Below are 25,492 nucleotides of genomic sequence, written 5' to 3' on the forward strand. Positions count from 1 at the left end.
TTTTATTTATTTTTAAATTGAAGGATAATTGCCTTACAAAATTTTGTTGTTTTCTGTCAAACAGCAGCATGAATCAGCTATAGATGTACGTATGTCCCCTCCCTCTTGAGCCTCCCTTCCCATCCCACCCCTTTAGGTTGATACAGAGCCCCTGTTTGAGTTCCCTGAGACATACAGCAAATTCCCATTGGCTATCTATTTTACATATGATAAGTGTAAATTTTCATGTTACTCTCTCCATACATCTCACCCTCTCCTCTCCTCATGTCTATAAGTCTGTTCTGTCTGTCTGTCTCTCCATTGCTGCCTTGCAAATAAATTCATCAGAACTGTCTTTCTAAACCAATCCCAATTTTTAAAAATAGACATAGTAAAGTATTTTTTACATGCTTTATATGTTGCAGGATCTTAGTTCCTTGACCAGGGATTGAACCTTGGTCCTGGCAGTGAAAGTGTGGAGTCCTAACCACTGGAGCCCAAGGGAATTCTTTGTAAATGCTTTTTAAAGTATTTTATTTCATCCTTTACCTTTAAAGCTAGTCTAAAAATAACTAACACTTGTTAAAAGATAAAACAGAAGGATATGCATGGGGAAGAGAAAGTAGAAACCAGACAGGGACGTTGTATAAGAGCTCTGAGTGAGTGGGAAGGGACCTCTAGATCATTAGCTGAGTGAATATACTAAAATGTTCAGTCTTTTAATATAGCTTACTGTGTCAACATTATTACATATGAGTATGATTCAGTTAATTGGAGTGGATATATACTAAATACAGTAGTAATACAGGTATAGAGAAGGCCCTCTGAGAGCATAAATGACAGTTTAACTTGGAGAGGTCACAGAAGTTATATTTGAGCTGAATCCAATAGGATTATTTGCCTAGATAGGGTAGGAAATACATTTCAGGCCCACTTTCAAAAGCACAAGTTAGTGTAGTCCTTTTCTTGTTGGAAGACGAGGCTGTAGTATCCAGATGTGACTGGAAAAGGAGAGCCTGTTGTGCTGTATTAAGGAGTTGGATTTTAGACTGAAGACAGGGAACTGTCAAAGAATTCCAAGCTGGACAAGAATGTCAGATTTATGACTTAGATCTCTCTGCTACACTGCGGATAATGGACTGAGTAAGGCAGGAATGGAGGCAAAAGCAGTGTTGTGTCTGAGAAATGATAATGGGCAGAGGTGTAGAGATGGCAAGTTGGGAATGATGCTGAGATAGATTTAGGGGAAAGCAATCAAAAGGACCTGGTATCAGCTGAGTAAAGAGAGGAAAGAGACTAGGATTATTTCTTTTTTTCTAATTTGGGTCAATTGTAATAGGAGAAGTAGATTTGGAAGCAGGAAGGGGGAAAGTGACTTATTTTAATAAAATGTAACAGGCACTGTGAAAAGTCTTATCAAAGAGTGGAAAAATATGGAGAAGAGACTAGACAAAGTAAAAAGGGGGTTTGGGCTTTTGGTGGGGTTTACGTTGTGGGAAGGTGACTAGGAAATGTATTATAAATAAAGGTTGTTTTTGTAAGATTTGTTATGCAGTTAAGAGTAGTTCTCTTCCTGGTATGGAAGAGGGGAACACCTTTACAAAGGGAAATTTATGCCCAGCTTTTGAGCAGAAATGGAGAGAGAGGATAGAGAGGTTTTCCTGTTTGCTGTTTTTCAGTTGACTTCAGCTCAAATAATCCTTATGCCATAGTAGCATATTTTGGAATAGCATATTCTGATCTCCTTCAATAATAAACTATTTATTTGAATTGTGCTATTTGATAAGTTTTGACACATGTGTATCTATGAAAATGTCATCACATTAAAGATGGTGAACATATCCATCACTTCTGAAAATTTCCTTGTATGCTTTGTCATCATTCCCACACACTCACCTTTCCCCTTTTCCCAGACAGCCACTGAAATCACTATAGAAAACATATAAATGGAATCATGAAGTATATAGTTTCGGTCTTTTTTGTTGTTGTTCTAGTTTCTTTCATTTGGCATTGTTACTTTGAGATTCATACATGTTAGTGAGTATATCAATAGGTCATTCATTCTTACTGAAGAATAGTTTCCATTGTATGCATATCCCACAATTTGTTTATCCATTCACCTCTTGATGGACTTCTGGATTGTTTTGGCTTACAAATAAAACTGTTATGAACATATGTATAAGTCTTTGTGTGGGCACTTATTTCCTTTACCCTTAAATCTGTGGTTGGTCATATCGTAGGTGTAAGTTTAACTTTTTGAGAAACTGATAAATTGTTTTCCAAAGTGGATGTATCATTTCACATACCTTACTAGCAGTGGAAATGTACATTTCCACATTTTCACCAATGTTTGAATTGTAGTTTTAGTTCTAATAGGTGCATAGTAGTATTTCCTTGTCGTTTTATATTTCCCTAATGACTAATGCTGTTGAACATCTTTTTATGTGCTTTTTCGCCATCTGTATGTCTATTTTGGTGAAGTGTCATTTAAATCTTTTGCATATTTAAAAAAGCTTTTTATTTCAAAATAATTGTAGATTCACAGAGTGTTGCAAAAAATATAGAGAGGGAATTTCTGAGTATCCTTTACTTAGTTTCTTCTAATGATAAACTTGCAAAACTATAGTTTAATATCAAGACCAGGAAAATGACATTGCTGCAATCCACCAGACTTACTCACTTGTTCCCATTTTTTCGCACACTGTCTGTGTGTGTATGTGTGTATAAAATGTTATATAAATTGAGTCATACAGTGTTTAACCTTTCGAGCCATTCTGATATATGTGTAATGACATCTCATTGTGGTTTTAATTGATATTCCCCTAAAGGGCTACACTATTAAGCATCTTTTTAAATCATCCATGTATAATTTTTTGGTCAAGAGTCTGTTCAAGTCTTTGCATCCTTTAAATTGTTTTTTATTGTTGAGTTTTGAGAAGTCTTTTTCTAAGCACAAGTCTTTATCAGATGTATGTTTTACAAGAGTTTCTCCTAATCTGTGGCTTGTCTTTTCATTAACTGTCCTTTGCAGAGGTTTTTAGTTTTGATGACGTTTGTTCCTTTATGGATTATGCTTTTGATATTATAGCTGAGAAATTGTGCCAACCTATATAACAAAAAAGAAGCAGACCTCATAGAGAAGAAACTAGTAGTTAACAGTGGAGAGAGGGAAAGGAAGAGGGGCAATAGAAGGGTAGAGCATTGAGAGGTAAAAAATATTAGATAGAAAATAAGCTACAATTACATATTGTACAACATGGGGACTGTAGCCTACATTTTATAACAACTATAAATTAAGTTCAATCTTGAAATAAAATAAATTGCAAGGAAAAAAAGAAATCTTTGCCTAACCTGAGTTCACAAAGATTCTCTCCAAGGTTTTCTTTTGGAAGTTTTGTAGTTGGGGTATAGTATTGAGGTCTGTGATCTATTTTGATCTATCTATTAATTTTTTGTGTGTATGGTGTGAGGTATGGACCGAAGCTCACTGTTTTTACATGTGGATGTCCAGTTCTTCCAGCCCTATTTCTTGATAAAGCTATCCTTTTCCCCACTGCATTGCCTTTGAACTTTTTTGAAAACTCAATTGACCATATATGTATGAGCTTATTTTTGGACTCTGTTCTGTGTTAAGCTGTGTGTCTGTCGTTTACCATTACTATACTGTCATCTGTACCTTTATAATACTCTTGAAATCAGATAGTGTCATTTTTTCCAAATTTGTTCTTTTCCAGATTGTTTTGGCTATTCTAAATCTTCTACCTGTCCGTATAAATTTTAGAATCTGTTTGCCATCTTCTACAAAAATGCCTAGTAAAATTTCAACTAGCATTGTGTTGAATCTATAGACCAGTTTCAGGAGAACAAATATCAGTATTGAGTCTTTAAATCCAGAAATGTCTCTCTTCATTTATTTTATTAAATATCTTTATTATTATATTGCTTTTATTACTTAATTTCAGCAATAGTCTGGAGTTTCTCATGTGCAAGCTTATACATCTTTTGTCTGATTTATCCTTATGTAGTTAATATTTTTTGATGCTATTGTAAGTGTTTTTATGAATATTCATGTACAGAGTTTGTGTGAGACCTTTGTTTTCCTTTCTCTTGGGCATATACCTGAGAGTGGAATTGCTGGATCATAAATTAATTCTATGTTTAACCTTTTGAGGAACACCAAACTATTTTCTAAAAGAGCTGCACCATTTTGTATTCCTGTTAGCAGTGTATGAGAGTTCCAGTTTCTCTACATCCTTGCTAATACTTGTTATTTTTCCATTGTGTTTTCTCAATGTGCTTTTGATTTTCATTTCTCTGATTACTAATTATGTTGAGCATCTTTTCATGTGTTTACTGGCTATTTTTACATCTTCTTTGCTGAAATGTATATTCAAGTCCTAAATACATTTCCATTTTTAAATAGGGTTGTTTGTCTACTTGTTGTTGAGTCTTAAGAATTCTTTATGTATTCTGGATACTTTTTGAGATTATATCATATGCTTATAAAACAGTACATTCTTTTGCATTGTGTGCATTCCATCCTGGAATTCCCCAAACTCCTCGTTGATTTTTAAAAATTTGCATAGGTTAAAGTTTCATTCTTTGTGATGTACAGTTCTTTGGGGTTTGGCAAATGCATAGAGTTACTTATTCCTTACCTGAATACCATAAAGAACAGATGCGTTATTTTAAAAATTCACCCACTCCTTCTTTCCTTTGTGTCTGGTTTCATTCACTTTGCAAAATGCATTTAAGATTCATTCATGTCATTGTATGAAGAAATATCTAGTTCCTTTTTATCACTGTAAAGTATTCCACTGTATGGATGTATCACAGTTAGTTTATCCACTTACCTGTTGAAAGATGTTTTGGTTCTTCTTGATATTTGGCAGTTATGAATAAATCTTCTGTAAAGAGTCACATACAGGATTTTGTGTGACCGTAAGTTTTTAATTCACTTGGTCTTCTCTTACAGTCATGTTTCGGTTTCATTAATTTTTCTCTATTCTCTGCTTTCATCTTCATCATTGCTTCTCAAACAGAATTTTAAGAAAGAGAAGTGGTTGATGTATCTGTTTCTTCAAGGAGATCAATATAGGTGCAGTGAACGGATGAGACTTGAAGCCAGATGACGCTGAAGAGTGAAGAAGTGGTGACAGTGATGGTACATTACTCTTTTTAAAAACTTAGTTTCTGGAGCAAAGTCTTTCAGCTTTGGCATTACTGACATTTTGGACTAGATAATTCTTTGTTTTAAAGGGGGCTGAGGAAATTCCCTGGTGGTCCAATGTTTGGTACTTATGCTTCCATTGCAGGAGGCCCGGGTTCGATCCCTGGTTGGGGAACTAACATCCCATGAGTTGCATGGTGCAGCCAAAATAATAAGTAGAGGTGCTGAGTTGTGTATTGTAAGTTCTTTAGTGGCATCTTTGGTCCCTGTATGCAAGTTGTAGCCCTCTAGTTGTGACAATCAAAAATGATTCTAGACATTATCAAATGTTCCAGGAGGGCATTATGCTCATTATGAGAAGCTGTTGTTTTAGAGAAAGGAGGAGAGAGAAGACCCTAAAGAAGAACTCATATCAAGGAAGCTTTTTTAAAAAAAATTACTTATTTATTATTTTTATTTAGCTGTGCTGGGTCTTCATTGCTGCTCCAGCTTTTCTCTAGTTGTGGAGAATGAGGGCTACTTTCTAGTTGCATTGCACACGTGTCTCATTGTGGTGGCTTCTTGTGGAGCATGGGCTCTAGGGCACACAGTTTTCAATAATTGCGGCGCATGGGCTCAGTAGTTGTGGTTTCTGGGCTCTAGAGCACAGGCTTAGTAGTTGTGACTCGAGGGGTTAGTTGCTCCTCTGCATGTGGGATCCTCCTGGACCAGGGATCAAGCCTACCTCTGCTACATTAGCAGGAGGATTCTTTACCACTGAGCCATCAGGGAAGCCCTTAGGGAAGCTTTTTAAAGGAAGTGAAAGATTGAGGGAAGTAGCGAGTAAGAAAAAGAGAAGAAGGTTGAAGTTATAAAAGAGAAGATAGCTAATGGAACTTAGGTAGGAGTTTAGATCAGAGGTGGAGAGAGTAGGTTTATATCTGAGACAAGGCACTTTTTTTATGAGGAAGGAAATGAGAAGGTGATCGTAGAATTTGTATAGACACTTATTTTTTTGAGGGTGATATGGAAGATACTCGCTTTCTGCTGCCTTTGTCAAGTAGGGTCAAGATCCCTTGCTAAATGAGGTGTCACTATGGAGAAGATGACTGAAGAGATGAGAGGTTTGGGATATGGAAAATAAGGAAGGGAGCTGAGCAGAAAAAAACTGATGAAGATAAGACAGCTAGTAAGTGGTAGATTTGACTTTAAGGCAGTATTCTCCGTTGTAGTTTTCTCCTTTAAGTCCCCCATTTAGGCTTTTAAAAAATTACTAGTTTTTGGCTCTGCTGGATCTTCATTGCTGCACTCGGGTTTTCTCTAGCTTAGGTGCGTGGGCTTCTCATTGTGATGGCTGCTTCTTGTTGCAGAGCGCCAGCTCTAGGGCATGCAGGCTTCAGTAGTTGCAGCTGTAGAGCCGTGGCTGAGTAGTTGTGGTAATGGGCCTAGTTACTTCATGGTATGTGACATCCTCTCGGACCAGGGATTAAACCCGTTGCCCCCTGTGTTGGTAGGCAGACTCTTAACCACTGGACCACCAGGGAAGCCCTGTTGTCATTACTGTTCTACGTACTTCAGTTCAGTTGCCTAGTCGTGTCCGACTCTCTGCAACCCCATGGACTGCAGTACGCCAGGCTTCTTTGTCCATCACCAGCTCCCAGTGCTTACTCAAACTCATGTCCATTGAGTCGGTGATGCCATCCGACCATCTCATCCTCTGTCGTCCCCTTCTCCTCCTGCCTTCAATCTTTCCCATCATTAGGGTCTTTTCCAGTGAGTCAGTCCTTTGCATCAGGTGGCTAAAGTATTGGAGTTTCAGCTTCAGCATCGGTCCTTCCAATGAATATTCAGGACTGATTTCCTTTAGGATGGACTGATTGGTTCTCCTTGGTGTTCAAGGGACTCTCAGGAGTCTTCTCCAACACCACAGTTCAAAAGGATCAATTCTTTGACGCTCAGCTTTCTTTATTTATAGTCCAATTCTCACATCCATACGTGACTACTGGAAAAACCAAAGCTTTGAGTAGATAGATCTTTGTTGGCAAAGTAACGTCTCTGCTTTTTAATATGCTGTCTAGATTGGTCATAGCTTTCCTTCCAAGGAGCAAGCGTCTTTTAATTTCATGGCTGTAGTCACCATCTGCAGTGATTTTGGAGCCTGAAAAAATAAAGTCTGTCACTGTTTCCACTGTTTCCCCATTTATTTGCCATGAAGTGAATGGGACCAGATGCCATGATCTTTGTTTTCTGATTGTTGAGTTTTAAGCCAACTTTTTCACTCTCCTCTTTCACTTTCATCAAGAGGCTCTTTAGTTCTTCGCTTTCTGCAAAAAGTGTGGTGTTATCTGCATATCTGAGGTTATTGATATTTCTCTTGGCAGTCTTGATTCCAGCTTATGCTTCATCCAGTCAGCGTTTCTCATGATTTCCTCTGCATATAAGTTAAATAAGCAGGGTGACAATATACAGCTTTGACGTACTCCTTTCCCAATTTGGAACCAGTCCATTGTTCCATGTCCAGTTCTAACTGTTGCTTCTTGACCTGCATACAGATTTCTCAAGAGGCAGGTCAGGTGGTCTGGTATTCCCATCTCTTTCAGAATTTTCCACAGTTTATTGTGATCCACGCAGTCAAAGGCTTTGGCATAGTCAATAAAGCAGGAGTAGATGTTTTTCTGGAACTCTCTTGCTTTTTCCATGATCCAGTGGATGTTGACAATTTGATCTCTGGTTCCTTTGCCTTTTCTAAATCCAGTTTGAACATCAGGAAGTTCACGGTTCAAGTACTGTTCTGTGTACTTAAACTAATTCATTCCTAAGGTCTCCTCCAAGTGCCTGAATCTCTTCTCAACACTTTCAGACACATTAGTTGGTCTATCAATTTTATTTTCTTGGAAATTTCTCTCTTAGAGCCTTCTAAATTTCTCAAACCTGGACTGGTTGTACAGCTTAGGCAGTTGTCCGTCTGTCATTCTGAGATCTCTCTTCTCCATCATCTTAAGGAGTCCCTTTGCCTTTTGTTGCATCACCTGCTTCTTGTGTGTTTCTTGGCTATATATCATATATCCTCCTTTTGCTTGGTTACTTCACACTCATTTTGGTGCAGTATTTACTCCAGGAGCATATGAGAGGTAATGGGAGGTAAATATTCAAGAGCTTACATATGGGTTGGCCAGAAAGTTTGTTTGGGTTTTTCTGTACGATGCTATGGAACTTCTTGGCCAACCCAGTGTTTTTAAATGTCTATATTCTCTCCTCACACCTCATTATTCCTGGTTTTAGATATCTAGATTAGATATAATTTTTTCTCAAGTTTCTGAAGGTATAGCTCTCCATTTTTCTTCTAGCTTCCAGAGTTGCTTTTGAGAAGTCTGATGACATTCTCATTTCTGTGTTCTTCATGTGTAACCTGTTTCTCACCTTCCATTTTTAGAGTTTTTCCTCTTAGTTCCTTGTATTCTGAAATTTAATGATGATGTGGATCAGTCAGGATCTGTTTTTCACCCATTGTGCTGGACTCTTCAGTGATCTTTATTCCTCTTCATTTTTCTGTTCTCTTCTTCTGGAACTTAAACAAGTTTTAGCTGGAACTCCTGGACCAGTTCTGATATTCTCTCCCATTTCCTATTTGTCTTTTTGCTGAACTCTTTGGGTGAATTTCTTCAACTTGATCTTCCAGTTTTTCTTTGAGCCTTTTATTTGTTACTTTTAATTTCTAGGGGCTCTTTCTTTTATCTTTTTAAGTAAGCATATGTTCTTGTTTTGGGGTTGCAATATCTTCTTTTTTCTCTGAGGTTGTTGAGATGCGTTTTGTTGTTGAGATTTCCATCTTACTGCATAGTCTTTTCCCCCCATATTTCTTTTCTTCTCTACTTGCCTCTGTCTTTAATGTTGAAGCTTTTCTTGGATCTTTGATGATCTTTGGCTATTTGCTTGTTATTATTTTTTTTTTAATGGGACACCAAAATCTTAATGGCAGTTCCATGATCACAAGTGGCACTTGCTAACTGCAGGCCTCATTATAGGATTTTTGCTAGGTCTCCTGTGCTGTCAGTGTGTTGCCTGCAGAGTATAAGTCCATTGTACTATGACAAGGGAGGAAGAAGTCCTGGGCATTTCAATATACATGTTTTTATAGAGAGACTTTTTAGTTTATCACTGTTTTCGGTATGGTAACTGGCTCTCAGTTATCTTGTTTTACTTCTTCAGAAAATCTCTAGCCTTCTGCCTAGACGGATAGTTGTCCAGTAGTGCAGAGTTAGGAGGTATGTGAAACTGGGGAGGTGATTAGTGACTCACGAAATAAGTAAACTTTGTGTCAATCTTGTTTTCAACTTTGCCTTCATGTCTACTTCCAAATGTACCTGGTAGTGTATTTCCTGAATGTTTGGATTTCTTTATTGGAAATAAGTTTTCTTTTCACTGTTGGCTTAAGATTTAGCTTTTTCAGGTGCTAAATCAGTTACCATGTGTCTTGCATTCCAGCTTCTAAAAGTTTTGTTGCCATGGTTTCATGTCCTGTTTTGTTGTTGTTTCTCTTGTGAGTTTACACCCTTTAAAAAAATCCTTTTACTATCATTTAACGGAGTTTCAGTAAGGAATGGGTGAACTTGTGTTTTCAGTTCTCTGTGAAAGTTCTTTTGATTGTTCTTGTTTTTTTATTGAGGTAATTTTATATAACACAGTTAAACATTTTGAATATTACAGTCAAGTGGTGTTTGGTGTATTCACAGTGTTGTGCAACTATCAGTTCTCTAGTTTCAAAACTTTTTCATCACCTCTTGAAAACACCCCATACCATTAAGTAATCACTCCCCATTTCCTCTCCTCCCCCAGCCTCAGTAACCTGTAATCCTCTTTTGCATATTCTGAAACTGTCATATAAAAGGCATCATACAATTTGTGACCTTTTTAGTCTGGCTTTTTTTCCTTGCTATAATGTTTCTCAGGTTCATCCAGGTTGCGGCATCTGTTAATATTTTGCCTCTTTTAATGGTTGAATAGTATTCCATTGTATGTATACACCATGATTTGCTGCCCTATTCATTCGCTGATCCAGTTAGTTGTTGTTGCTTCTTGACCCACATAAAAGTTTCTCAGGAGACCAGTAAGGTGACCTGGTATTCCCATCTCCTTAAGAATTTTCCACAGTTTGTTGTGATCTGCACTGTCAAAGGCTTTACTGTAGTCAATGAAGCAGAAGTAGATATTTTTCTGGAATTCCCTTGGTTTCTCCATGATCCAATGAATGTTGGCAGTTTTTTTCATGACACTGGGAAAGATTGAAGGCAAGAGGAGAAAGGGGTGGCAGATGATGAGATGGTTAGCCTCATCTACTAAGTGGACATGAATTTGAGCAAACTCTGGGAGATAGTGGAGGACAGAGGAGCCTGGTGTGCTGCAGTCCATAGGGGTCGAGAAGAGTCAGACACAACTTAGCGACTGTTATGACTAATGTTGCTATAAATATTTGTGTATAAGCTTCTTTCAAGACATATGTTTGCATTCTCTAGGGTATATACCTAGAGATAGAATTGTTGGATCCTGTGGTAATTTTATGTTTACCTTTTTGAAGCAATCTGAATGTCAGATTGTTTTCCATAGTCTCTGCACCATTTTACTTGGCCACCATTAATGTATAATGATTCCCATTTTTCCACATCCTCACCAATACAACACTTACTATTTTCTAGGGTTTTTTTTGTTTGTCTTTTCTTTTAAAATTAAAACCATTCTAGTGGGTCTGAAGTGGTACCGTGGTTTTAATTTGCATTTCTTACTGACCAGTGATGTTGAACATCTTTTCACATGCTTGCTGACAATTTATGTATCTTATTTGGAGAAATGTCTGTTCAGGTCCTTTGCCCATTTAAAAAATTGGTTGTCTTTTGGTTGTTGAGTTGTAAAGAGTTATTTATATCTTCTGGATACTAAACCCTTATTAGAGATATGATTTGCAGATATTTTCTTGCATACTCTGGATTTTCTTCACTTTATTGATAGTATCTTTTGAAGAACAGGAGTTTTTAATTTTTGTGAAATCCATTTCACCTAGTTTTTCTTTTGTTGTTCATGCTTTTAGTGTAAAATCTAAGAATCCATGCCAAATCTGAGGTCATGAAAGTATGCACCTGTGTTTTCTTCTAAGAGTTTAATGGGTTTAGCTGTTATAGTTAGGTCATTGATCCATTTTGAGTTAATTTTTGTGTATGATGTGAGGTGGGGTTCAACTTCATTCTTTTGTATGTGATTATTTAGTTGTCCCAGCACCATTTGTTGAAGGGCTGTTGTTTCCCCGTTGAATTGTCTTAGGACCCTTGTGAAAAATTAATTGGCCAGAACGTCTTCTGGTGGTTCAGTGGTTAAGCTGCCTCCCAGTGCAGGGGACACAGGTTCAATCCCTGGTCTGGGAGGATTCGATAAGCTGTGGGACAACTAAGCCCTCATGCCCCAACTGTGGAAGCCCGCTCACCCTAGAGGCCATGTTCTGCAACAAGAGGAGCCGCTGCAGTGAGAAGCCTGCACATTGCAGTTAGAGAGTAGCCCCCACTTGCCACAACTGGAGAAAGCTCACATGCAGCAGTGAAGACCCAGGACAGCCAAAAATAAAGAAATAAAGTTTTAAAAATTCATTTGGTCAGATTCTCAGCATTGCTAATTATTAGAGAAATGCAAATCAAAATTATAGTGAGATATCACTTCACACCAGTTAGAATGGCCATCATCAAAAAGTCTACAGATAACAAATACTGAAAATGGTATGGGAAAAAGGGAAGCATACTATACTGTTTGTGGGAATGTAGATTGGTGCAGCCACTATGGAGAAACAGTATGAAGATTCTTTAAAGAACTAAAAATAGAGTTACCATATGATCTAGCAATCCGACTACTGGACATACATCCAGAAAAGATGGAAGCTCACATTCAAAAAGGTATATGCACCCGTATGTTCATAGTAGTTCTGTTTACAATAGTCAAGACATGGAAGCAATAGAAATGTCCATCAACAGATGTGTGGATAAAGAAGATGGAGTATGTTTAAATAATGGAATGTTACTCAGCTATAAAAAAGAAGGAAATAATGCCATTTGCAGCAACGTGGATGGACCTAGAGATAATCATGTATAATGAACTAAGTCAGACACAAAGTATAATATGATATCACTTATATGTGGAATCTAAAAAAATTAGAGAAATCAACTTATTTCCGAAGTAGACTCACGGACATGAAAACAAATTTATGGTTACCAAAGGGGAAGGAGTGGGGAGGGAGGGATATGTTAGGAGTTTGGGATTAACAGACAGACACTACTATATAAAAAAATAAACAAGGACCTAACTATATAATACAGAGAACTATATCCCATATCCCACTCTCAGTTCTGTTCCATTAGTTTGTGTGTCTTTCCTTGTGCACTGTTTGTAGTAAGTTTTGAAATGTGACGTTTGAGTTCTCCTGCTTTGATTTAAAAATCTTCCAGTTCATGAACAAGGAAGTCTCTTACCATTTATTTAGGTTTTCCTTCATTTCTTTCAGCAATATTTTGTTGTTTTTAGTGTGCAAGTATCTCTTTAGTTAAATTTATTCCTAAATATTAATTTTGGAGGTTGTTGTACATAGAATTCTCTTAATTTCCTTTTTGGATTGTTCTTTGCAGCATATAGAAGGACAGCTGAATTGTAGGTGTTGATATTTTAACCGGCAACTTCCCTGAATTTGTTTATTAGCTTTAGTTGTGTTTTGTGGATTCTGTGAGAGTTTCTATATGTAGAATCATGTCATTGGCAAATAGAGATAGTTTTACTTCTTCCTTTCCAAATTGGATGCTTTCTATTTTCTTTTATTGCCTAATTGTTGACTAGGACTTCTAGTACAATGTTGAATAGCAGTGGGTGAAAGCTGGTGCCTTTGTCTTGTTCCTGATTTGGGGGAGAAAGCCTCCAGTTTTTCACTGTTAAGTATGATACTACCTGTGGGTTTTTTGTAAACACCGCTGTTCATTTTAAGGACTTTATTTCTGTTCTTAGTTTGCTGAATATTCCCTCCCCCTCCCCTGCCATCATGATTGGTTATTGAAATCTGTCACATATATTTTCTGTGTCAATTCAGATGATCATGTGTTTTTTTTCTTTCATTCTGGTAATGAGGCAAATAATTTTTGTATGTTGAACTATCCTTACGTTCTTGGGATAAATTCCACTCGATCCTTTTAATGTGGTGTGGGATTTGTTTAGTGTTTTGTTGAGAATTTTTCCTTCTATATTTATAAGGGATATTGGCCTGTAGTTTTCTTGTGGTATTTTTGTCTTGCTTTGGCATCGGGGTAAAACTGGCCTCACAGAATGTTTAGGAAGTGATATCTACTCGTCTATATTTTGGAAGAGTTTGAAAAGGATTGCTGTTAACTCTCCTCTAAATGTTTGGTAGAATTTACCAATGAAACCACGTTGTCTTGGACTAATTTTGTTGGGAAATTTTTTCGCTAGTGATTCAATCTCTTTACTTGATATCAGTCTCTTGAGAATTTTTGTTTCTTCTGAGTCACTTTCGGTAATTTGTGTGCTTGTAAGAATTTGCCTGTTTCTTGTATATTGCCTAAGTTGCTGGTGTGCAGTTGTTCACAGTATTCTTGTTATCATCGTATTCTCACATATATTTCTACCAGTACCAGTTATAATAACATCCTAACAGAGTCCACTTAGGCGGTACTAAACTGTTTTCTCAATTTTGAAAACATTGTTGCTTGAAGTTGTTCCATGCAAACTATTCATGCATGCATGTTCAGTCACTAAGTTATGTCCAACTCTTTGCGACCCCATGGACTCTGTAGCCCACTAGGCTCCTGTGTCCATGGGACTTCGCAGGCAAGAATTACTGGCATGGGTTGCCATTTGCTTCTCCAAGGGATCTTCCTGACCCAGGGAATATAACCTGTGTCTCCAACATCTCCTTGCATTGACAGGCAGATTCTTTACCACTGAGCTACCTGGGAAGCTTATGCAAACTATTCATAGGAGGCTAATAATTCTTCAATAAACTCTGCATTGAGTCTTCAAGTAAATAATAAATAAGTAGAATCAGTAACATTTGGTTACACATCAGGAGCCAAGGAAAACCTTGAAACTTTTTGCCTTGTTTTATAATTGCTTCTTGTTGCTACCAGTGTTTTCAGTCTTGCAGTCATTCTTGCTGATGGTCTTTACCAGTTTATTTTCTCTGACGTTTCTTCAGTCACAGCAATCAGACACAGTTGAAGTTTCACCGTTAGTAAATGGCTTTCTTTGCCTACCTGACAAGTGACCATTCAGAAACTTTCTTTAGTTACAGCCTCATTTTAACCTTTTCTTCTTGTGAAGAAATCTTGCTGTGATAAGATATTCTGTGTTTTTCTGATTTGTTTTTCCTTTTATTTTCCTGTAAGTTGGAGGTATTGTGATGAATGTTACTGGTAATGCTGATGTATAAGGTATTCTTACAGCACAGCCGTAATGTTGTTGCACAATAAACATAATGCTTTGCCCTTTAATTTGATAAGAATATAGCCCACACTCCATTGTGTCTTAGAAGCATGGCATTCAATTTGAAGTCCACTCTTGTCTTTCCTCTTTTTTAGTGATATCTATGCACTGACAAGTTTTTTGTTTCTTTTTTACTTCCTGTCCACCCACCTGAATTTTTTTTTTTTTTAGTATTTATTTATTTGGCTGTGTTGGGTCTTAGTTATGACATGCAGGATCTTTCGTTGTGGGACACTGACTCTCTAGTTGTGGTGCACGGGCTCCAGAGAGCTCAGGCTCAGTAGTTGTGACTCGTTCATGCTTAGTCGCTCTGCAGCAGGTGGGATCTCAGTTCCCTCACCAGGGATTAAACCTGTATCCCCTGCATTAAAAGGTGGTTTCTTAACCATTGGACCACCAGGATGTCCTTGCACTGGTACGTTTTTTAAAATGTTGCAATGTTAACATCAGTATACATTGTACTCAGAATACTGTCCAGTTTGTCACTGCAATTTGTTAGTGCACCAAGTAACAGTGGGAAACATCTCTCACAGCTCCTCGACTCTACCGTTGTTCTGTGAGATTAACCATAGGCTGTACGTAAATGAATGAGCATGGTTATATTCCAATAAAACTTTATTTGTGGATACCAGAATTCAAATTTCATATTATTTTGTGTCATTAAACAGTATTATTTTGATTTTCTTCCAACCATTTGAAAGCCATTCTTAGCTTGTAGCCCGTGCAGAAACAGGTGGTAGGCCAGGTTTGGCCTGTGGGCTGTATTCTGCCAGTACCTGCTTTACAGTTTAAATACATTGGTAGGCAACCTGTGTTGCCCAGATTACTGTATGCTTGCCTGGGGCCCCCTGGTGGCTGAAGGGAGTAAATAAGTCGAGATGGTCAAAGTTCTGAAGCACCATGAATCTGAGAATACTACAATTGGAAATCTAGATGTAGGACTATTTATCATAGGGAGATTGTAGTGGCCACTCATCGTTTCCAGAATGTGGGCTTTGGTGACACTTAGGAAGAAAGATAAAACAGCACTCCACGAAATTTTGTATGCAAATCTCTACAGTGCTTTAAGACATCATTCTGATATAAAATATGTCTCTTCATCTGCAATTCATTTGTGTGAAGGGTGTGAATTTCAGCATTATTCAACACAAAATGGCACTGGTACAGTAATTACATTTGAATGAACCCATATCTTCCAAGGGTAACTTTATTCTCTTTTCACCCACCCTTTTTTTCCCACTCAAAGGCTTCAAGTTTAATGTATTGATAATTTTTGCTACTTTATTAAGTACATTTCTAAGTAAAACTGGGTTTTAACTATGAGAGTATGGTAGTAAAGAATTCAGTGATTTTGTATAGTTGGGTACTGCTATCTTGCTTTGAAGTAGGGTACCAGCAGTTTTTTGTATTTTTGTTTTTTAAATTTTAGTAAACTATACATAGCATAAAATCTACCATCTTATCCCTTTATAAGTATATAGTTTAGTAGCATTAAGTATAGTCCCATTTTTGTACAACTACAGGGGTGAGTATTTTTAATCTGCCATTTTAAACTCTTGATCCAAAAAAATGAAACCCTCCTGTTCTGGTCGATCCTAGGTTTACTGTAGTAACTAGGAATGAAATTATCCTCAAATACAGTAGAGATCATGTCATTGCCTTTGTAAAGCTTCGCTGGTTTATATCACCCTTAGAATAATATTTAAGCTCTTTACCTGATCCTTCCAGGCTTTGCCTCTTTTGGTTTTCCCCTTTCAGCTGTTAGCTGGCTCTGGCATAGTTGGGCCTTTCATTTCCTCAGAGAAGCCAAGGTCTTATCTGACTCACGGTTTTCATGTCTGCCCCATCGTGCTGGAGCTGCCCCGGTGTTGAAGCTTGTATACCCAGGCCTCCCTACCACCACCACCTCCCTTTTCTTTGCTTGCTAGTTCCTGTGCTCTCTTCTCAGAAAGGCCATCCCAGTACTCTCTGTAAAATAGGTTCCTTCTTTAGACTGTTTCCCCCTACTTAGTAATACTTAAAATTTTTGTTTTTGTCAGTCTCCTAACCTGTCCAGATTAACTTCCCCTCCTACTTAACTCCATTCTCCTTATTCTTTTTAATTTTTCCTTATAGCAAATATAGCCATCTGACATTTTACTAGAATGTAAGTTCTAAGAGGATGGGGACTTTGTTTTGTTTACTCATATGTTTTCAGTATCTACAACATATCTGCTATATAGTACCTACTCAAAAAATATTTAACTGAATGATCACATTATTTTTGGCTTTAGGGCAAAATACACATATATGATTGAAAAGTGAATACAACAAAGTTAGGACTGGCAAAATGGGAATATGGAAAGAAACTTGTTGAACTGAAGAAATAACCAATACTGGAGCTGTTCTATCTTTGGATTTTGTGTTATTGTTGAATGATAAATATCACGTCCCCTTCAGCTATTTTTGAGTTCAGTTTTCTGTCCTTTGCAGCCTGCAGACCTCATACTTCATACAGAATCATTTCAATCCTAAATAGCACTAAATTAAAAAAAAAACAACTATATTTATTGTCCACACCATGCAGCCAACCAGAGATCGAACCCATACTCCCTGCATTGGAAGTATGGAGTTTTAACCCTGGACCTCCAGGGAAGTCCCTAAATTACACTGAATTTACAAATAACATCTTGATTGAAGAAACTGATTCTTCTGTCCCTCCAGTGTTGCAAATTGCCAACATTCATTAGATCATAGAGAAAGCAAGGGAATTCCATAAAAACATCTGCTTCATTGACTACGAGAAAGCCTTTGACTGTGTGGATCACAACAAACTGGAATATTGTTGAAGGGATGGAAACACCAGACTACCTTACCAGTCTCCTGAGAAACCTGTATGTGGGTACAGAAGCAGCAGTTAGAACCTTACATGGGACAGCTGACTGGTTTGACATTGGGAAAGGAATATGTCAAGGCTGTATATTATCACCCTGCTTATTTAACTTACATGTGAAATACATGATACGAAATGCCAGGCTGGATAAATCACAAGCTAGAATCAGGAATGCTGGGAAAAGTGTCAAAAACCTCAGATATGCAGATTATACCACTCTAATGGCAGAAAGCAAAGAGGAACTAAAGAGCCTGTTGATGAAGGTGAAAGAGGAGAGTGAAAAAATTGGCTTAAAACTCAGCAATCAGAAAACTGAGATCATGGCATCCGGTCCCATCTGGTGAATAGAAGGGCAAAAGTGGAGGCAGTGACAGATTTTATTCTCTTGGGCTCCAAAATCACTGTGGATGGTGACTGCAGTCATGAAATTAAAAGACGCTTGCTCCTTGGAAGGAAAGCTATGACAAACCTAGACATTGTATTAAAAACCGAAGACATTGCTTTGCCCGAAAAGGTCCCTATAGTCAAAGCTACTCGTTTTGCCAGTAGTCATGTATGGATGTGAGAGTTGGACCATAAGAAAGGCTGAGCACCAAAGAATTGCTGCTTGTGAACTGTAGTGCTTGAGAAGACTCTTGAGAGTCCCATGGTCTGTAAGGAGATTAAACCAGTCAATCCTTAAGGAAATCAACCTTGACTATTCATTGAAAGGGCTGATGGTGAAGCTGAAGCTTCGGTACTTTGGCCACCTGATACCCAGAGCTGACTCATTGGAAAAGACCCTGATGCTGGGAAAAATTGTAGGCAAAAGGAGAAGAGGGTGGCAGAGGATGAGATGGTTAGATAGCATCACCTATTCAATAGGCATGAATTTGAGTAAACTCCAGAAAATAGAGAAAGACAGGGAAGCCTGCTGTGTTGCAGTCCAGGGGGTCACAAGGAGTCAGACATGACTTGGCGACTAAACAACAATAACAGATCCTTTCCATTAATAAACTAGTGTGTATACTTGGAATTAAAAACTATTCAAAAACTCTGCTTTATCCTTTATTTACTTCATTTTAACCTGCTGATTCCAGATGAGGCTGAATTTATATGATTGTATCCTTATATAGTTTTGTGGATATTTTTAGAATTATAGATGTGATTATTTCTTTTATAAAAGCATTTATTGTTTTCAGATTCTCAATTTTAGAAAAATGTGGAAATAGGAAAAAATTGCATAAAAAATGATAATTGCATGTATCCACAGATGCATTAAAACACACAGACATGCCACTCTTTAGTGGAGCTAATGATGTACATTTTTTGTTCCACTCTCTTCTCTCAAGATTATTATTTACGTTCTCATCTAGTAATTTATACATCTAAAATTTCTAATTTCTTGTTTTGTTAATTATTTTTCTTTTTTGCTCCCCCCAACCCCCATAGATCTTGAGCCAGATGATTGTGCATCCATTTACATCTTTAATGTAGATCCACCTCCATCTACTTTAAACTCACCACTTTGCTTACCACATCATGGATTACCGTCTCACTCTTCTGTTTTGTCACCATCGTTTCAGCTCCAAGGTCACAAAAACTATGAAGGAACTTGTGAAATTCCTGAATCTAAATACAGCCCATTAAGTGGTCCCAAACCCTTTGAGTGCCCGAGTATTCAAATTACATCCATCTCTCCTAACTGTCATCAAGAAATTGATGCTCATGAAGATGACCTACACATAAATGACCCAGAAAGGGAATATTTGGAAAGGCCTTCTAGAGATCATCTCTATCTTCCTCTTGAGCCATCCTACCGGGAATCTTCCCTTAGTCCTAGTCCTGCCAGTAGCATCTCTTCTAGGAGCTGGTTCTCAGATGCGTCTTCTTGTGAATCTCTTTCACATATTTATGATGATGTGGATTCGGAGTTGAATGAAGCTGCTGCCCGATTTACTCTCGGATCCCCTCTGACTTCTCCTGGTGGCTCTCCAGGAGGCTGCCCTGGAGAAGAGTCCTGGCATCAACAGTATGGACTTGGACATTCCTTGTCACCTAGGCAATCTCCTTGCCACTCTCCTAGATCTAGTATCACTGATGAGAATTGGCTGAGCCCCAGGCCAGCCTCAGGACCCTCATCAAGGCCTACTTCCCCTTGTGGGAAACGGCGGCACTCTAGTGCTGAGGTTTGTTACCCTGGGTCCCTTTCACCGCATCATTCGCCTGTTCCTTCTCCTGGTCACTCCCCCAGGGGAAGTGTAACAGAAGATACCTGGCTCAATGCTTCTGTCCAGGGTGGATCAGGCCTTGGCTCTGCGATTTTTCCATTTCAGTACTGTGCAGAAACTGATATTCCTCTGAAAACAAGGAAGACTTCTGAAGATCAAGCTCTCATACTACCAGGAAAATTAGAACTCTGTTCAGATGACCAAGGGAATCTTTCACCGTCGCGGGAAACTTCAATAGATGATGGCCTTGGATCTCAGTATCCTTTAAAGAAAGATTCATCTGGTGACCAATTTCTTTCAGTTCCTTCACCCTTTACCTGGAGCAAACCAAAGCCTGGTCACACCCCTATATTTCGGTGAGTTGATGGAAATGACTAATGGTCATTTTTCATGTTTATATTTATTGGTGGCATGTAATTACTACATTATCTATGTAGAATAATTTGACCATCTTTCCTCCTCCTTTTTGTTCTTTAGTTTCTTCCAGACAACTTAAAAAAGACCACATTTATTTTCCTTTTAGTCTTAAAAGTGTCTTTAAATAGGCTAAAGTTATCATTTTAAAAGTGTATAATGAATTGTAAATAATAACAAATTGCACTAGAAGCCCTAGAATGAATTTTCTTTTTTCAGAATGAATTTTCTTATCCACAAAAGCTTCTTGTAAAAGATAATAGTATAAATTACTGATTATGTCCACTTAGGGATAAGGTTTATATTATATATATATATTTGAATTTTTATATTTTTAAGAACTCAATAATATACAAGTGAAATTTGGCTTTTTTATATTTGTGACAAGTGTGTTTTTTTCCATAATTTATTTTATCTCTAGACTTCATATAAGTTTGTGATTTTTGTTGTTGGTTTAGAGGAATTTTTAAATTTTATATATTCAAATTTGTCTTTTCCTTCACAGCTTTTAGATTTTATGTTATATTTGAAAGCCTATCCCACTCTAAAATAACTACAAATAAAGAGAAAATCTAACTTTCACGTTTCTAATTTTTATGTATAATTTTTATAATATATGTATGTAACTTATATACTGTTTGTATTTGTACATATATATATATATTTTGAATCTTGAATCCAGCTACGGACTAAAGACTGTTGTAATGACTGTTTTCTAAATGGCTTATCAGTTATCACAGTGCCATTTTTAGAATCATCTAATCTATAATTGATTAGGGAATATAAGTTATCGTGTGTTAATCCTCACACAGATGTGGGTCTGTTTACTTTTTAAAAAATTTTTTGCTTTGTTATTGGTACAAATGTTTGTTTCTGAATCTAGAAATTTAGAAAATTATAATGTGGAATTATGGTATTGATGACTCCTTTGAACCCATCACTTTGCTTCTGAAAATTATCTTAATCTTTTTAGGGATTTGCTTAAACAAGTACAGAAACTTGCTGACAGTTGATGAAGTTGACTTTTTGTTTCAGACTAATAAAAATTACTGCCTTTGAGCTTCAGAGTAGCTGGTAATGCTAAGCCAAGGATATTAAGGGAAGCAATGAAATAACTTAGAAATTTACTCTAGGCATGGTATCATTCAAAGGTAGAAAAGATGTCTAAAGTCTCATTTCACCAATTATTAAGGTTTTTTTTTAAATAGAAGGTATTACTTTTTAACACAAATCATTCTAGTTTTGGGTCCATTAATATTTGACCTATAGACTTAGAAGTTGTTTCTTTTCTAATTTCATATTTTCATTGTTAACATATCTAAATGAACCTGTCCCCTTTAAGCTATTTAAAAATTGTTTTGATTGTTTTTGTGGTTATACACATAGTTGAGAAACAGTTATAGTTTTATGACATTTTTTATTTTTAATGAAATATTAGCATTTGTCCTTTTTTAAAAAAAATGGAAAGCAAAAATAAATAAAATTGATTTTATTATCAGGTTAATTATTTCTAAAACACCCTCTGTATCCAGGTTACAACTTATTATGTGAAGTTTTGTGTTTTTTTTCTTTTTGTTTAAATTTTATTTTTTAAATACTTTACTTCAAAGATCATAGGAAGAAATGTTGGTGCCGTCAAAGAAATAATTTGAATCACTGCTTGGCTGGCAATAATAGCATGGTGAAATGGGTCTTTGTGTGTTTTGTTTATAGCACATCTTCATTACCTCCACTAGACTGGCCTTTACCAACTCATTTTGGACAATGTGAACTGAAAATAGAAGTGCAACCTAAAACTCATCACCGAGCCCATTATGAAACTGAAGGTAGCCGAGGAGCAGTAAAAGCATCTACTGGGGGACATCCTGTGGTGAAGGTAAGAGATTTTAGGGGTGTGTTTTGCAGATACCATACATCTGTTGTTGGTAGGGTCCATTCAGTCAGGTACTGCTGAGCCTGAAGAGAGAAAAATTTCAAACCTAAAAAGCTTCCATTGAGATTTTGTGTCCTTGTTGATACAGTTGCACTTTTGCATTTTGGTTTTTTGGTTTTTTTTTTTTTTGGCTAGGCTAAAAGATATTCTTACTGGACTGACTCTTCAGCTAGTAAAACTCTAGGGAAAGATCATAATGGTCAAGTAATTGTTTTTCTGACTAAAAGAAAAGACTATAAGTACAATGCGTGTTTGTTTAAGGTCCAAATAATACAGAAAAGTAAAAAGAATAAAGCAATGAATTACCTAAAGTCTAAATCCGTCAGAAATAAGTAGTCGTTGGCATTTGATAAACAATCCAGATAATTCTGTTTGTATGTTTAGTGGAAGAGTAGATGGATGACTAGAAGAATGAATGGATTGTTTTAAAAATGATAGGACTATATATTGAACATCTTTGTAATTAATTTATTAGAAAATAAAACTAAAGTGAAATTATTAAAATTATATAATATCTGAGTGTATAAAATACAATACATACATAAGTTTCAAGAGTTGAATATTAACTTTAATTTTACTTGAATGAAATATTAAAAAAAATGAACCAAAACTATATGAACTGCTAAATTCTGGATATTGATCTTCACTTTAAGCGATCCTGAACAGTCTTTCTAAGGCGAAAGAAATTAAATAAATTATTGAGAAATTAAATTTTTGTCTTAGATTTAAATGTCACAAATTGCTCCCTACTCTGAAAAATGAAGTAATTGTCTCTGTTAAACTTCTTCCCCCGGCATTGCCATCTACCTCCTGAATTTTGTTGCTTATATTAATTAATCTTCTTTTCAGATCTGTAGTCATCTCTCTGCCTCATGTCCCACCACTCCTATTGCTTAGCTTAGTTCTATATATAGTTGGATTCCAGGTTTAGTACTAATTCTTTCTTATTTCTTTTTAAAGTGCTTTTTTTTTGTTTAAATGTTTAAGGAGGGCTTTGGATTCTTTATTTCCTGGATTCTTTCATATTTGAAATTATTTGCTGCTTTTATATACTCAAACATCAGAAAGGCTAAGTTGTAATATGTTGTCACTTATTTTTTTCCCTTAGTGCTTGTCTTATGGCATTGTGTATTGTAGTGGAGAAATTAATTGAACAAATACAGTTTATAGCTGATCATATCCTATACTAGCCATATTTTATGATTTATTTTCATTATCTAAACATGATTTATAGTTCTTGACAAACAAACCTTTACATTTTAGGTGGGTTTTTAAATGACTTGTAAAAAGAAATGTCAGTTCCAGAAAAAGAGGTCAGATTTATGGTTACCAGAGGCAAGGGGTTGGAAGAGGGGGAATGGATGAGGGTAGTCAAAAGATACAAACTGTCAGTTAAAACATTAGTAGTGGGGATGTAATGTACAATATGGTGAATGTAGTTAACACTGTTGTATGCTGTGTTTGAGAGTTGCTAGAAGAGTAGATCCTAAAGTTCTCATCATGAGAAACACCCTACCCCCATATAACTATAAGAAGTCATGGATATTAATGAAATTTATCATAATAGCAAGTTTGCAATATATGTAAAAATACATGTAAATCAAGCAATTATGCTGTGTACCTTAAAATTTCAGTACTGTATGCCAATTATAGCTCAATAAAACTGAAAGAAAAAGAAAGCTCAGGAAAACTCAACATAGGAATTTTACCATTTATTATTAGAACTTTAGTTTACTCTTAAATGAGAGCTTAATTTAGGAGAAGGAGTCTTTGGTTCATTCTTTTATCTTTTTTTTTTTTTTTTTAAGCCACACCACGCAGCTTTTGGAGTCTTAGTTCGCCGACTAGGGATTGAACCAGGGCCCCGGCAGTGAAAACACTAAGTCTTAGCCACTAGACCACCAGGAAATTCCCCATTTCTGTGTCTTTGACTTTTCTTCAGTTTAGTCACTCAGTTGTGTCCCACTCTTTGCGACCGCATGGACTGCAGCACGCCAGGCTTCCCTGTCCATCACCAACTCCCAGAGCTTGCTCAAACTTACATCCATCAAGTCGGTGATGATATCCAACATCTCATCCTCTGTTGTCCCCTTCGCCTACCTTCAATTTTTCCCAGTATCAAGGTCTTTTCCAGTAAATCAGTTCTTCTCATCAGGTGGCCAAAGTATTGGAGTTTCAGCTTTAGCATCAGTCCTTCCAATGAACACCCAGGACTGATCTCCTTTAGGATGGACTGGTTGGATCTCCTTGCAGTCCAAGGGACTCTCAAGAGTCTTTTCCAACACCACAATTCAAAAGCATCAGTTCTTCGGCTCTCAGCTTTCTTTATAGTCCAACTCTCATATCCATACATGACTATTGGAAAAACCATAGCTTTGACTAGGTGGACCTTTGTTGGCAGAGTAATGCCTTTGCTTTTTAATATGCTGTCTATGATGGTCATAGCTTTCCTTCCAAGGAGCAAGCATCTTTTAATTTCATGGCTGCAGTCACCATCTGCAGTGATTTTAGAGCCCACGAAAATAAAGTCTGTCACTGTCTCCATTATTTCCTTATCTATTTGCCATGAAGTGATGGGACTGGACACTATGATCTTTGTTCTTTGAATGTTGAATTTTAAGCCAGCCTTTTCACTCTCCTTTTCTACCTTCATCAAAGGACCCTTTAGTTCCTCTTTGTTTTGTGCCATAATGGTGGTGTCATCTGAGTATCTGAGGTTATTGACATTTCTCCCAGCAATCTTGATTCCACCTTGTGCTTCATCCTGCCCCACATTTCACACAATGTACTCTGCATATGAGTTAAAAAGCAAGGTGACAGTATACAGCTTTGACATACTCCTTTCCCAATTTGGAACCAGTCTGTTATTCCCTGTCCAGGTCTAACTGTTGCTTCTTGACCTGCATACAGATTTCTCAGGTGGCAGGTCAGGTGGTCTGGTATTCCCGTCTCTTGAAGAATTTTCCACAATTTGTTGTGATTCACACAGTCAGAGGCTTTGGCATGGTCAGTAAAGCAGAAGTAGATGTTTTTCTGGAACTCTCTTGCTTTTTCTATGACCCAGTGGATGTTGGCAATTTGATCTCTGGTTCCTCTGCCTTTTCTAAATCCAGCTTGAACATCTGGAAGTTCCCGGTTCACATACTGTTGAAGTCTGGCTTGGAGAATTTTGAGCATTACTTTGCTAGCGTGTGAGATGAGTGCAATTGTGTGGTAGCTTGAACATTCTTTGGCATTGCCTTTCTTTGGGATTGGAATGAAAACTGACCTTTTCCAGTCCTGTGGCCACTGCTGCGTTTTCCATATTTGCTGGCATACTGAATGCATCATTAACAGCATCATCTATTAGGGTTTGAAATAGCTGAACTGGAATTTCATCACCTCCACTAGCTTTGTTCGTAGTGATGCTTCCTAAG

General features: G+C 37.0%; 1 protein-coding gene across 2 annotated transcripts in view; it reads left to right on the forward strand.

Moving 5' to 3' along the window:
• Positions 1–25,492, forward strand: part of NFATC3 (nuclear factor of activated T-cells 3) — a 93,022-nt gene that overhangs the window by 11,626 nt on the left and 55,904 nt on the right. For both annotated transcript variants that reach the window (XM_018062183.1, XM_018062184.1), the window contains exons 2-3: positions 18,951–20,085; positions 21,857–22,019. In XM_018062183.1, coding sequence (XP_017917672.1) covers positions 18,951–20,085; positions 21,857–22,019 — 1,298 coding nt within the window. The remainder of the gene's footprint in view (positions 1–18,950; positions 20,086–21,856; positions 22,020–25,492) is intronic.

The sequence above is a fragment of the Capra hircus genome, chromosome 18, assembly GCF_001704415.2.
Source record: "Capra hircus breed San Clemente chromosome 18, ASM170441v1, whole genome shotgun sequence".
In the NCBI taxonomy this organism is placed as follows: Eukaryota; Metazoa; Chordata; class Mammalia; order Artiodactyla; family Bovidae; genus Capra; species Capra hircus.